We start from the raw sequence: 14,866 nt of genomic DNA, 5'->3' as shown, positions 1-14,866 counted from the left end.
TCATAGTGAAACTATAAGATGAATGGAGAGAGAAATAGAAAGATGTAAAATGAAAGGAAAGTTTGTTAATTATGGAGAAGGAGAAAGCAGAGGAGAAAGGCCAGGAAGATCTAGAATAAGACACGGGTGGGGGAGGAGAAAGGTGTTTAGGAATAAGGGATTTGGCAGTTGGGATTTGTGCGTCAGCAGCCTGAGGTTCAGAATCACTGGGAGGGGGAGAAATAAGGTGGTGTATTAAGCACTGAAGAGTGAGTCCAGGAAGATTATCAGTGCTGGAGAGAGTTCTGTTGAAAGAAGCACATAAAAAGATTGAAGCAGGTCCTCCTTTGAGGTTCAAATTCATGGCAAGTGGTGGGTAACATTGCATCCTGTGAGTCTTAAGGAGGCCTGTTTCATTGGAAACAGGAGCAGAGGCAGGTGGGGAGCCCTGTCAGGAGGCCATTGTGCATTGCCATTGCTGAAGAAGCCCATAGGAGGTTATGCAGAGGGGATCTTTTTCCTGGGGCAGATACAGGAAAAGACCCAAGAGGTCACAGAAGATGGAAGTGAGTGACCCTGGAAAAGGTCCAGGACAAGGCTGAAGGAAGCTAGGAGGTAAGTGGCAGTTTTTTCTGGAGAGGAAAAGAGAGGGGGAAAGATGACCCCTCAGGAGGCACCAGAGATAGGGCCTACAAAGGAGAGGTAGGTGGCTAGGTCTTTTCCCCAGGACTTGCCATCTTAGGTAGGTCACTTAACCTCTCATTGGTTCCAGGAAATTCTCAATCAATTAATCAAAAAACATTTATTAAGTATCTACTATGTGTCAGGCACTGTGTTAAGCACTGGGGATACAAAAAGAAGCAAAAGACAGTCCTTGACTTCAAGGAGCTTACAATCTAAGACTATGGGTGCTTCTTTGAATCAGGGAGAGAGATTTCATCAAAGAGAAAAACACAGATCTGAACCACCAACCCCCTCCATCCAAAAATGGAATATTTCTGAGGCTATCCTAGAATCAATCACACTGGAATACTGAGCAATACTGGAATACACAGCAATACTAAGCAGGATTTTTTAAAAATCCCCTAATGTTGAGTGAAAGCAGTGAGTTGCTTGAGCTCTCCCCCAAACCCCTCCAAAAAAATCCCCTCATGTAACCATGTTGGTCTGAAATGAAAAGCTTTTAGGAACTCCTATTTCAGCAATTTCCCTTTAAGATGGTGCTATGCCCCACCCCAGTGAATCCTCCAAGAAAAGAACCAGACCACAAAAAAACTGACTAGGGTAAAAAAAAAAAATTAAACATCACCACCAAAAGCCCCAACAAAACACCATACTCAATTAAAAATTAATAAAGGTTTCCAATGAAGGAAAGGAAGGAGTGGGTGCAGATGTACTAGGTGGTCTTTTTATAGGAGTGTGAGAATGTTAATTAAAAGAATCTCGCCATGAGAAAAGATCTGAGAAGGAAAGGAGTGAAAAGTTAATTTTAGGTGTTGCTTCATGGGGGAAGATGGGGAGCAGGAAGGAGGTGAGGAAGCATCTTGAGTTACTTGTAGCAATTCTCGGGCTCCCCCAAAAAAGCTCAATTTAAAATTGGAAACCTCCAGAGACCTACTTAATGAAAATCTCTCACCTCAGTTAAGAACGTGTTAATAGTGAGGAGCACAGACTAGCTGATGTGGGGGCCCTAAGTAATCATCGAAGGATAGTTAGTAGACATGGTAGTTGTCGGGGTGACGTTCCTCAGAGCTGGATCCTGCCCAACTGGGAGGGAGCAAGCAATGAATGGCACGTATGGCAACTGAACGGTAAGCCCAGAGGAGACCCACAGAAGAAAGTTGGAATCAGTGATCAGGACCGTGGCTGTGGTTTTTGGGTTAGTTGAGCTTCTCTCTACAACACTCAGAGGAGACAAGAAATCTCCATCTTAGAGAACCTAGCATAGATTATGGAACTTGTGGAAGCTCGCAGCCAGAGCAGTCAGAGCTGGAGTACAATTTTCCATCTGGGTCTTTCAGCTCAGTTTCTGCACCCTTCCTGACTCCCATACTCAGCTCTCAAGGGCCTGACATGTGGGGATGCTGGCAGCAGCCTTGCCAGGTTCAAATTTATCTCAGAGGGATTTGTCAGACCTGTGGGGAACGTACTTCCCAGGTGCAAATCAAACACTGTGGAAAGTGAATTAACAATAATTAAATTAGGTCTTCCATCTAGTATCAAGGGTTCACTCAAATTCCACCCCTTCTGTTAAGCTTTCTGAACCACTATCATTCATTATCCCTTTCCTGAAGTCAAAACATTATTGCCTCTACCAGGAACATAGGACCACAGATTTAGGGCAGGAAGGGATGATAAAGATGAGCTAATCTAACCCTCTCTTTTCCTGAGGGACTGTAGTCCATAGAGGTTAAGTGACTTGCCCAAAGTCACACAGAGCAGAGAAGCCTGATTCTCCTCCAGTCCTTTCACTCCAAATCTAGTACTGTTTCCACAGTATCATATTGTCTCCCTACATATTGTCTTATATTGGTATTTAAAGTTAAATACATTTTACATGTATAATATTTACATATATTTAAAGTGAAATATAATTTACACGTACAATATTTCCTCCATCTAGACTGAAAGATCATTGAGGGTAAAACCATGTGTTTATACTCCATTGCTTTATCTGTGGTGGTTTGCACATAGTAGCTTCTCAATAAGTATTTATTGAATGAATGAATAAAATGCAAAGAAATAGCATTTTCCTAAATTAGAGCTTCTCGGGGTTTCAAGTGCCCTTTACAGGGCAAGGGTAAGGTATAGAGGCCATGAGGAGAAAGGGAAATACAAGGGAGGGGGCAGGACATATACCATAGGACACTAAGACATGGCGACCACAGTAGTGTCTCAGCAACAGCTCATGCCACACATGTTACCCTAGCTCCCTTGGCAGAGATGATAGATACAAGGTAAAAGCCCTTAGATTCCTCAAGAGAAGGTAACAGCCAAAATCTCCATTGTGCAATTACTGGGGGCACAAGCAGTTTGCAATGACCCAAAAGGCCTCTTTATCTAATGTGAAGTAGGAGTTACTGACTTTCAAGGTACCCTAAGGTGTTAAAACAACCACAAACATTTATTAAGTGCTTATTGTTTACAAAGCAATATACAATAGGTCCCTGGAGGAGGTAGGTACAAAGTTTATACGTGAAATGATCCCTGTCCTCAGTAGAGAGGTAGCATTGATTAACAATCAATTAATAAACATTTATTAAACACCAACAATGCTAGGATACGAAAACAATATCTAGATTCCTCAGATAAGGCAGTCCTTCTTGCTCATGAGAGGAAGAGGGGTCCCTGCCTTCATTCATCTAACTTAATGCTCTGTTTGACATAGATCTTTTGTAGAAAAGCCACTAGAGAGACTACACACACCCAGTCATCAGACAGGGGTGGGGAGGGAACATTGGCTTTTCTTCCAGTAAAGAGGAGGATGGGGTAAGTCCTGTCTGTCTTTCTGAACCTTGACTTGAATGGGCATTCACCGTCTCTAGAAGTACATTCCTCTCCCTAAGTGCCAAGCTTTTTTTAGAATATAAAGCTGTTTCAGCTAACTAGTGCCTCCATGCTTGCTTTTATTATCTTTTTTACCCCTTGACTTCCTGGACATAAAGGCCATCATTTTTTCAGACACCTCACTCTGACTTAAAAGTTGAAAATTCCAAATGTCTCCCTGCTTAATTCCAACTGATAAACCACAACCAATCAGGCTCAGTGTAGAGGCTATCCTGCCAACAAACTTCCAGGGGCAACCTGGGTTCTGTACCTCAGTTTCTCCTATCCCTTGGGAATGCCTACGTCAGAAGGCAGAAGAACTCTAAGGGTAGAAGTTCTTCCACATAGGGTCAGCCTTAGACAAAACTGTGAAGGAAGTCAACGTTGTCTTTAGCAATTCAGGCTCCCTTTGTTGCCTGGAGGTATCATGTGAAGTTGAAAAAGATGCTGATCTCAAAATCAAGAGCTCTCCCTCCAGCTCTGTCCCTAACCTGCTGAGTGAATTTAGGCAAATCACCTATAAAATTAGGGAATTGGATTGAATAATCTCTATAATTCGTTCAAAATCTGACATCCCATGATATGTTTTCTCCTTGTAAGCATCCTTCTTCACAAGGAGCCCACAGCCTTCCTACTCTTTCCCCCTTTCCACCTATCAAAATCTAACTTAAAGAAAAGATCAGATGACCTTTCACATGGAAGCATACCTTACACTAAGGCTTACCCTGATGACCTTTAACCAACGAGAGAGTCTTAAAGCAAAGAATGGACTGGGCATTTCAACTATCAGTAAGGCAGTGAGGAAAGTGATTATATAAGGAGGGTACCCCTAAAACCATAGCATGTTGTCAGTCATCTGCTCAAAAAGCTATCCCTTTGGCTACTGTGACAGAAAAGGAAAATAATAAATGTTGGAGAAGATGTGGGAAAATTGAGATACTAATGCACTGTTGGTGGAGTTGTGAATTAGTCCAATCATTCTGGAAAACAATTTGGAACTATACCCAAAGGACAATCAAACTGTATATACCCTTTAATTCAGCAATACCTCTATTAGGTCCATATCCCAAAGAGGTCATTAAAAAGGGGTAAAGACCTACATGCACAAAAATATTTACAGCAGCTCTTTTTGTGTTGGCAAAGAATTGGAAATTGAGGGGATGCCCATCAATTGGGGAAGGGCTGAACAAGTTGTGGTGTATCAATGTTATGGTGTGCTATTGTGCTATAACAAATGACAAGCAGGTAGGTTTCAGAAAAACTTGGAAAGACTTACGTGCAAAGTGAAGTGAGCAGAACCGGGAGAACATTGTACATAGCATCAGCCACATTGTGTGATGATCAGCTATGAATGACTTAGATCTTCTCAGCAATAAAATGATTCAAGACAATTCCAAAGGACTCATGATGGAAAATGCTATCCACATCCAGAGAAAAAACTGATGGAGTCTGAATGCAGATCAAAGCATACTATTTTCACTTTATTTTTTTTTCCCTTTTGGCCTATTTCTTCTTTCATAATATGACTAATATGGAGATATGTTTTACACGATTACACATATATAACCTATATCAAATTGTTTACTGTCTTAAGGAAGGGGTAGAGGTGAGAGAGGGAAGAGAATATTTGGAACTTAAAATCTTTTTTTAAATAAGTGTTAAAAATTGTCTGTATATACAATAGGAAAAAATACTATTTAAAAAGAAGAAAAAAGACATCCCTGCAGATTCCTGACACTGAAAGATACTTCAGCAGCCCGAATACAATCAATTAATAAATATTTTTTAAGTTCCTATCATGTGCTAGTCATTGCAAATGCTAGTGCTGGGAATACAAAGACAACTTCTTCCAAGGATCTGATATTCCATCAGTCAATCCTTTAATTAATCAATAGTTACATGAGGTGTCCAAATGAAATTTTAAGTTTTAATGACTTCAGAAACAAACTTACAAAAAAAAAAAGAACATCTGAAAGCTCAATTACTTATATTTTTAAAAATTGATATTTCTTATAAAAATTCAGTAAAACTACCATCTTATACTATATATCTTGGCTCTAATTAATTTTTGAACTTTGTAAAAACTTTCATCAGCTGTCACTTAGTCACTGAAAGTGTCACTGATTGCATTTATAATGCTAGTCTTCAGATCATCCAAAGAATAAGGATTTGATCAAATAAGATAACATTTGTAAAGAATGCTTAACACAGTGCCTGACACATAGTAGACACTATATTAAAAAAAAAATGCTTATTCCGTTCCCTTCTGCCCCTCTTTGGATGCATAGAGAACAATTTTGACATGAATTCACACAAAAAAAGGTCAAATGGAGATACAAGAGGTGACTGAGGGAGACAAAAAAAGATCTCCTCTACTGATTCACAAGTCTGAGAAAGTGTCATCCAGAAATCATTGCACCTGTAAAAGAATTTATTATCCAAAATTCATATATATAATCCAAAATATATAATATATAATTATTATATGTAATCCAAAATAAACATGAGAAAAATTTAAATAATTAAACTTTCAAATGACATTGTTTGTGAATTTATGGCATTTATACTTCTGAAGTTATTAAAGCTTAAAACTGCACTAAGACTTTTGAAACATGATCATACTGTATATTGTGCATCTACTACACACAAGATCTTGAATTAATGAATCTCTCTTTTTTTTTTTTTTTTTTTTTGCTGAGGCAATTGGGGTTAAGTGACTTGCCCAGAGTCACACAGCTAGTGAGCGTTATGTGTCTGAGGCTGGATTTGAACTCAGGTCCTCCTGACTCCAGAGCCAGTGCTCTATCCACTGCACCACCTAGCTGCCCCTAATGGATCTCTTAAAAAGTTTACTCGAGACCATTAATTTGCATTTATTCACCTGCTTGCCTAGGACCAGACTTTCCTACTCTTATGTAACACAGTTTCAAACCCCCTACTCTGCTAAACAGGGGAAGCTCCCATAGCTTCACCCCACCACTGCACACAGAAGCACAATACCACTTCCCAAGCTGAAACAATTCAATCTCTGACCCTTGGCCCCAAGGCAAGGGGTGTCAATGGAAGGAATAAACACAGGTCACTGCCACACTCATGTGCTGGACCTTCCCCACTCTCATGTTTGACCTCATATTTATCATCACTATTATTCTAATACAGAAAAATGGCACACTGTGACCATAAGAGATTCAAATGTCTTCTTTTTCTTTCATTATATTGAATAACACCTCCCTGTCTTTTACCTGTTTTCCAGAAAAGGTCTACTATGCTGGAGACATCAATAACTCTGCCTTTCCAATTGGCAAGGTAAGTTATTTCCTAAGAGTGTAGAGTTCTCCCAAGCACACAAATGCCTAGCTTGAGTCAGCTCTGCCGTCGTATATATCTTTCATTGCTGTTCAATATTTCACCTGTTTCTAACTTGCCTACATTTCCTTCTTCCATGGAAGTTCTTCTCCAATGCCTCTTTGTGAGGTGGAGATGAATTTGGGTTCTTGAAGGCTTTGCCAATGAAGCCTTAGCTTTGGAGAACTAACTCTACCAAGCTGAAAGGGGTTGGGGGAGAGAGGAAAAGAATAACCATTTACTTTGTTGTTGCTGTTGTTGTCCAGTGGCGTCTGACTCTCTGTGACCCCGTTTGAGGTTTTCTTGGCATGGTTTGCCATTTCCTTCTCCAGCTCATTTTACAGATGAGGAAACTGAAGCAAGCAGTGCTAAGTAACTTGCCTGGGGTCACACAGTTAATAAGTGTCTGAGGCCAGATCTGAACTCAAGAAGATGAGCGTTCCTAACTCCAGGACTGGCACTCTGTCCATTGAGCCACCTAGCTGCCCCAAACCATTTACTAAGTACTTACTATATTGCAAGCATTATGCTAAGCACTTACAAGTACATTTCATTTGATACTGACAACAACCCTGGGTTTATCCCTATTTTACAATTGAGGAAACTGAGAGAGACAGAGTTTGTGACTTGCCCAAGATCACACATCTAGGAAGTGTCTGATGTTGAATTCAAACTCAGGTCAAGTCATCCTAACTCTAAGCACCACGTTTTAAAGATGACACTCTTTAAAAAATGACTGGGTATCATTTTGTATTTTTATCTGTTTCATGTGTCACCATAGCCATATATTCTATATGGTTAAGAACATCAAAATCTCAAAAGATTAAAAAATGTTAGTGGTCCGGAGGGCAACAGAAAAGCTCATAGTGAATATACGTGGCCTATTCCTAATGATAACTTGTGTATGAAACATGGCATAAAAGACATCATTTGGGACCTGTATGACCATTAAAAATATGGGCTGGGCTGGGCTGGGCTGGGCTGGAATGGGAGTGAGAGCAGAGAATAAAAGGAACACAACATTGGACGAATCCATCAGGAAATGGCTAAGAATTGCCCAAGTTGAAAAGTCATGGGTTGGGTTTGGGTACTCCTTAGAGGAACAGAAAATAAAACACAAGTATACACGTGATTGTCTACAATAAATAAACAACAACAACAACAAACCTATGCTTCACTTCACCCTTTCATCCTTCTCAAACCAGACCTGACACCAGGGAAAGATCTTCTCTTATAAACACTCCATCCTTCATTCAGCCTCAAATCTTTCTTTTCTCTATCTTCTTTTCATTTTCCAGCTCCAAGTTCCTTTTCCTTAGGGAGTCATCTCATTGAGGGCCCCTGGCCTTCATTTTCTTTCTTGGTCAGCAATTTCTGATTTCTCCCCTTCTAAGTCACTTCTCCAGATTTTCCTTCTCTTCGTCTTTCAGTCTAATCCTACAGAGCCATAAGCAAGGAAATGAGAGTCTCTTCATTCCGAAGAGTGTATAATCCTATAGAAAACGTCCCCTGAACAAAGGGGACGTTTTCTACTTTTGTTGTTTTTTTTTTTTTTTATTAATGGGACGTTTTTTTTCCTTTCTGAGAAGACACCACTGACTACTACCATCTGGTACATGATATTTTCTGCAATAATGGCTTTTATTTATAGTTTAACAGCATCTTTGCTAGTTTCTCCTAATGAAAAAACAGAGGCAGAAAGCTATTTTTAAAGTATGCATGTATATATATATATACACATATGTATATGTCTATGTATGTACATAGATAATCCCTCAAAACAGAAAATTAATAAAATTTAAGCAGTCTGACCCAGCACCTATATAGGCAAATCATTATACCACCCTTTAATCAATAAAAATACACTTGAAGTGATTTTGACCAATATTAAGCTCAAGAATATGGTAAAGATATAAGACCTAGAGATTTTGTTTCTCTAAAACTCCCTTAATCACAAAACTGAAGAGGAATCCCCAAATTTTCCCCTATCACCAGAGATTCAGATAAGATCTCGGACTATTAGATAGAAAGCTAAGACCCATAGCCCAGCCAGAGACTTCTTCATCTCCCTCTGGTTGTAGAGGCCTTCTGAGACAGAAAACAGAGCCAGGGCCTCCCTCCAGCTTTCTTTGTCTGAATCAGGGGTAGATGTCCCCTTAAGGTCCCATATTGCACATGGGCAACATCATCATCATCATCATCATCTTCATCATCAATCTGTCATCATTGTCATATCAACAATGATAGCAAGGCAGATAGGTGACACAGTGGATAGAGCACTGGGCCTAAAGCCAAGAGAACCTGAGTTCAAATCTGGCTTCAGGCATTTACTAGTTGTATGACCCTGGGCAAGTCACTTAACCTATGTTTGCCTCAGTTTCCTCAACTGAAAAATGGAGATAATAATATCACCTACCTTGTCAAGTTGTTGTGAAGATCAAATGGGATACTATTTGTAACATGCTTGACACATAATAGGCACTTAATAAATGCTTACTTCCTACATAACAGTTCTTTGAACTTTCTAGTTATGTATATTATCTCATATGGTCTTCACAACTACCCTGTGAGATGATATTGTTATCCTCATTTTGCAGAGGGGGAAACTGAGGCTGAGCAAGGTTAAGGGATGTCTAGGTTCCCACAGATAGCAAGTGACTGAGGCAATATTGAAACTCAGGACTTCCTGACTCTGAGTCCAATATTCTCTCCAGTGTAACTTGTGAATAAAAACCTCTGCTATGTTATTGTCAAGAAAGAAATCAGATTCCTGGCTCCTAAGACCAGTGCTCTGCTCGGCAGAATGTAGGTTAACTGTTCTCTCTTCCATCCTCACAACTTTGGTGGCACAGGCATTATGAACACCAAGAAACCAGAGCTTCAATCCAAGACAATCCCAAAGGACTCATGATGAAAAAATGCTATCTGCCTCCAGAGAAAGAGTTGATGGCATCTGAATACAGACCAAAGCATACTATTTTTCTCTTTCTTTCTTTTTTCACTTTTTTTGGTTCAAGTTTTCTTCCACAAAATGACTAATATGGAAATATTTTTTATATGATTGTACATGTATAACATATCAGATTGCTTACCATCTCAGGGAGGGGAGATGGGAGAGAGAGGAGAATAGAATTTGGAACTCAAAATTTAAAAAAAATGTTAAAAATTGTTTTCACATGTAATGGGGGGGGTATTATTTCAAAGAAAGAAAGAAAGAAAGAAACTAGAGCTTCCCAACATGGAGCCAACTGGTCCCAATCACCTCCATGCTGTCATGCCCCGCCCCAGTAGACTTTTCCTAAACTGGAGTATATACTTCTGAACTACAAACTTCATGCCCCATCCTTCAATTATCTCAACATTTCTTATCTGCACCATGGTTGAGTGACATGGTTGAGTGTCTCCTAGGGTTCCATATTTGCCAAATTTAGAGGGGCTGATAGTATTTATCAACTGTAAGTCATATAGAAACAACAGAGCTCAATATCCAGTTAGTAAGAATTAAAACTAGGAAACTAACAGGACAACACTTTAATTCAAACATAACCCCACTCCTTCCCTATTCTCCATTCCCCCACCCCACCCCCACTATATTTAACAGCAATGGCTTAATCTTGGTGTCCCTCAATCTCTATTCTCCCATCTCAGGATGGTGTTATACCTTCTCAACAGGAGGGTGAGTTTCCAGCCATTTATCTAAGGTGCGATTTATTTGTGGTCCTTGTCTCAAATAAAAATATTCCTAGATGATGGCTTCACCACAAAGAAATGAAGTATGTTTCCCATTAGAATCTTTTATAAGTACTTTCTACAAAGCTCACTCTGGGCTGTCTACTAAAAAAAGTAGGATTTTTAAAAAATTTAAACAAAAAAGCTGAGAAAGTTTAAAGTGAGTATTCGCTCATAATTAACATACTCTTTTTTATGTTGGTATTGTTAAAATCATAAAACCTTACCTGAAACTATAGCAGTTCAGTAACTTGAACAATAAGACAGCTGGGAGATGGGATACCCATCCAGTGGGATCTTTTTCATAGTACTTAAACACTAGCTCCAAGGGCAGAGGGGATGCAGAAGTACACACTAGGAGATATCAGTGCTTCTGAAAGGCCAGCAGTGAGGTGAAAATCCTGAGACACATGTCATTCTTCTAATAAAACATTTTCCATATGGCCTTTTGCACCTCCATTTTGAGTATGCCAAACAACATCAGCCTAATATTTTGTTCTTGTTTCTTGTAGGGAGAATACCACATCTTGTTGAGACTATACAATGAAAACAATTCCACCATTGTTTGTGCCAACTTTACTGTCCTTAGCTACTGAACGACCACCCTTTTCTCAAGCTCAAGAGCATGGCCAAGTGTGGCAGGATGGAAAGCCCAAATCCCTGCAAATAGGCAGGCTATCCAGTGTCAGCGACAGAGGGGCTGTAAGAACCAATTTTCACCAGAAGCCTCAGGTGCTGATTTAAGCCCCATGAGCAGATGTCCCCAGAACCCTCCGGTGTAATTAATCCCATGAAATTATCTATCTGTTTCTAATGAGCCTAGCATTAGTAGTTAAGCACTCCCTGGTCCTCATTTGCTATTTCCTAATTGATCATCACAACCAAATGCTCATCCTTTTTGACTCCTTGGGGATCTACCAGAGGAGTTAAATAGAATGAAGTATCCAGCCCTCAGTGCTAACCTGTGGTTTGTTCGAAGAATTTTAGTACTATATTGGATTTGAAATTTAATTTCATCTCCCTAATGCCTGGTGGTAAAGCAACACAACCAGATCTCAGACTCAACTTTGGGCTTTACCGAGATGCCTACCACCCTTGCAAATGAAACCATGTCAGAGGCCAGCACCCACAGAATCTAGGATAAATCTGATATCATAGGGGTATTAGAGGTAAATCTGAGATGACACCACAGACTGAATGCTCATTTATAGCATTCAGTTGTAACTTTTTCTCTGTTGGTACATAGGCAAAGGAGACCCCAAAGGATTATACATGGGGGTGAATGGAATAAATGTGATTCCTTCCTTCCCTTCATAATATACTTACCGTATATCTTCATTCTCATGGATCAGTGTGATTTTGAACATAAGCCTCTCCCTATGGCAAATTTATTCCCCCACAGACCCATACTCTTCAAAACCCTAGAAGAAAAAAAGAGATAAAATGTTTTGTCTTTTTTTGTTCTTTAACTCTCACTGTCCTGATTTTTTTTTTAATTTTGGTTTGGTTTCCTTACCAGGGGTGGGGAACCTGCAGCCTCAAGGCCACATGTGGCCTTCTAGGTCCTTGAGTGTGGCCTCTTGACGGAGTCCAAGTTGTACAGAACAAATCCTTTTATAAGTGGATTTGTTCTGTAACATTTGGATTCAGTCAAAGGGCCGCACTTAAGGATCTAGAGGGCCACATGTGGCCTCAAGGTCACAGGCTCCCCACCCCTGCTGGACCCTGGGCATATGGGCCTATGCTACCAGTTGTGGAGCTAAATAAAGAGGGGTCCCTGTATCTTCCCTCTCTCAGTGTACCAAGTGACTCTATCTTTAAACTAGCCTTCATTTCAGTATAAGATAGACACTCCCCCTTCCTTGTTTATATCTTGCTTTTTTCTGGCTCCCATGCTATACTAGCCATTGGTTCACAGCTTTAGCATGTGATGGGAATTTAGAGAGGATCAAATCCAACCTCTTATTTTTTCAGAAAAGGGACCTGAGGCCCAGAGAGGTTAAATGACTTGTCCATAGTCACAGAGCTAGTAAGTACCTAAGGAAGGATTTAAATTCAGGTCTTCTGACTCCAAGCCCAGCTCCACCACTGCATCCTTTGCACAGCAAAACTGCCTTGCCTTGACTCCCCCTGGGGCCAATGCCAGATTAGCAAACCTCTGGCCAGCCTCCAAAACCCAGGCTGATTTCCCTCCATTCTTTCTGTTTCCTACATTATATTTATTGGTAGGAGATTGTTTGCATTCAGAGTTCATTTGGCTGACAGAGAAAAGCTGTGAATGAGCTAATCTTTCCCTGCTGTGTCTTGTAATAACAATAAAGCTTCTCCATAAGATCTATACCCTAAATGTGTATACTCTGGTCCTTTTATCATGGCACAATGGTTCCCAACCTTTTAAAGTATAAAGGCCTTGTTTCAATATCAGGAAATTTCTCAGATTCCAACAACTAATAGTTGTACCCAGGTGTATGCTGGAGCCAGCTCAAACTGGTTCATGAGAGTCAATTGTTAAATTTTCAGTGTGAGAACGTATACCCCAGAAATCAGTAAATACTACAAATCAGGTCTGTATTTGTTGTTTTGTTGCCCTTAACTTAAGAAAGTGATGGAGAAAATCATCAGATTTTTAAACTGAAAAGTGTGCCAGGGGTACTTTTTTTGAGGGGGAAAGCGGGAAGCCAGTTGTTAAATATTTACCAGCCGATTCCTGGTTGTACCAGTAGTGTCCACTGATTCAGAAAATATATGATGACGAAATTTTAGATTTAGAAGAGCTAACAGGGGCCACCTACCCTAACCCGTACATGAAAAAAAAATGCCTTTATATCTTAGTACCAATAAATGGTTGTCTAACCTATGCATAAAGACTTCAAATGAAGAGGACCCACAACCTCCTGCATCACCTTGGAATGTGTGGTCACTCTATTTAACGAAGTTTTTCTTTACAAGGACTAAAATTTAAGATATCTCAAAAGACCAAAATGGGTCTATTGATACATGCATTTTTTTATCCTTAAAGCAAAGAAAATAGAGATAGGATGAAAATGTTTACTTCAAAGTAATATATTATAATAAAATGTTTGCATTTTGAAGGAGTTAACTGTGACATCTGAAATTTTAACTTAATTTCCATTAATTAAAAAAAAATTTTCATGAACCTAGTCCTTCTAGTGTTAAGCTTAAGTTTGCTTCTGATGTTTTCTCCCATGGCTCCTACTTTTGTTCTCTGAGAACAACCAAAATGAGTCCAGTACCTTTTCCACATGACAGCCCTCCATATACTGAAGACAGTTATCATTGGGCAGGACAGTTGACTTTTTTTGTGAGATTGTCCAGGGACAACATGACTCAGCTCTTTTGTTAGAAAGGATTTACTGAACCTAGCTGACCCACAGAGGTCCTCAGAGAACTGTTAAGGCTTTTTACTGCTTATACACACACACACACACACACACACAAACGAATAAGTTTCTTTTACCTATTCCTAACCACAAAGTGCAGACTCCTGCAAAGTCTATTCAGGGCTGGGAATAAATACATGCATTACTTATCTTTTTTGCTCCTTCAGCTCCCATCTGTCTCAATCATCCAGTGCCCAGAACATTGCTTAGTATAGTGCCTGTCACATAACAGGCACTTAATAAATGCTTATTGACGGATTGAATGATTGATTGATTGAGATGCAAATTGTCCAAGCTACTATTGGCTATGGGAAGATATTTAATGACACTAAGTGATGGACAGTTGGAACTGGCCACCTTTGCTGTACATTCTTGCTGTCTAATTAAAGGTCCCCATCCTTTTTGCATTAATAGCAACAACATCTACATACATTTGAAAAATAGTGATTGATATGTATATATATATATATGTACAAATATGTGGATATTATTTACCCAATTTATAGAAGGTATGAGAGGCAGTGTGGTGTAGGGGATAGAGAGTTAGTCTCAGAGACACAAAAACCTGGATTCAAATCCTGCCTCTGATACATACTGCATATGTGATCATAAACAGGTTATAACCTCTCAGTGCCAAAGGCAACTCTCTATATAAGACTTGTAAGACTATAAGCTGCAGAATAGTTGCTGGTCTACATTGGTAAAGGGAGTTTCCTCACATAGAGATCCCTACACCAGTGAAATCACTTATCTCTACTATATATTTGCTTATTTATGGATTATAATTTAGATGGATAAATAAGTGAATAAATAGATTATATATATATTATACATATATAGATACATATAATATAGATACATATATT

The 14,866-nt window shown here is 39.4% G+C and overlaps 1 protein-coding gene across 1 annotated transcript in view; it reads left to right on the top strand.

The window, feature by feature from the left end:
- Positions 1-12,066, top strand: part of LY86 (lymphocyte antigen 86) — a 139,161-nt gene extending 127,095 nt beyond the window's left edge. The window contains exons 4-5 of the mRNA XM_027864013.1: positions 6,779-6,831; positions 11,112-12,066. Coding sequence (XP_027719814.1) covers positions 6,779-6,831; positions 11,112-11,195 — 137 coding nt within the window. The 3' untranslated portion in view covers positions 11,196-12,066. The remainder of the gene's footprint in view (positions 1-6,778; positions 6,832-11,111) is intronic.
- The last annotated feature ends 2,800 nt before the right edge of the window (positions 12,067-14,866 follow it).

The sequence above is a fragment of the Vombatus ursinus genome, unplaced genomic scaffold (assembly GCF_900497805.2).
Source record: "Vombatus ursinus unplaced genomic scaffold, bare-nosed wombat genome assembly UNPS02000577.1, whole genome shotgun sequence".
Lineage (NCBI taxonomy): Eukaryota > Metazoa > Chordata > Mammalia > Diprotodontia > Vombatidae > Vombatus > Vombatus ursinus.
Note: the sequence above shows the minus strand (reverse complement) of the source record. Positions and strands in the feature narration are given on the sequence as shown.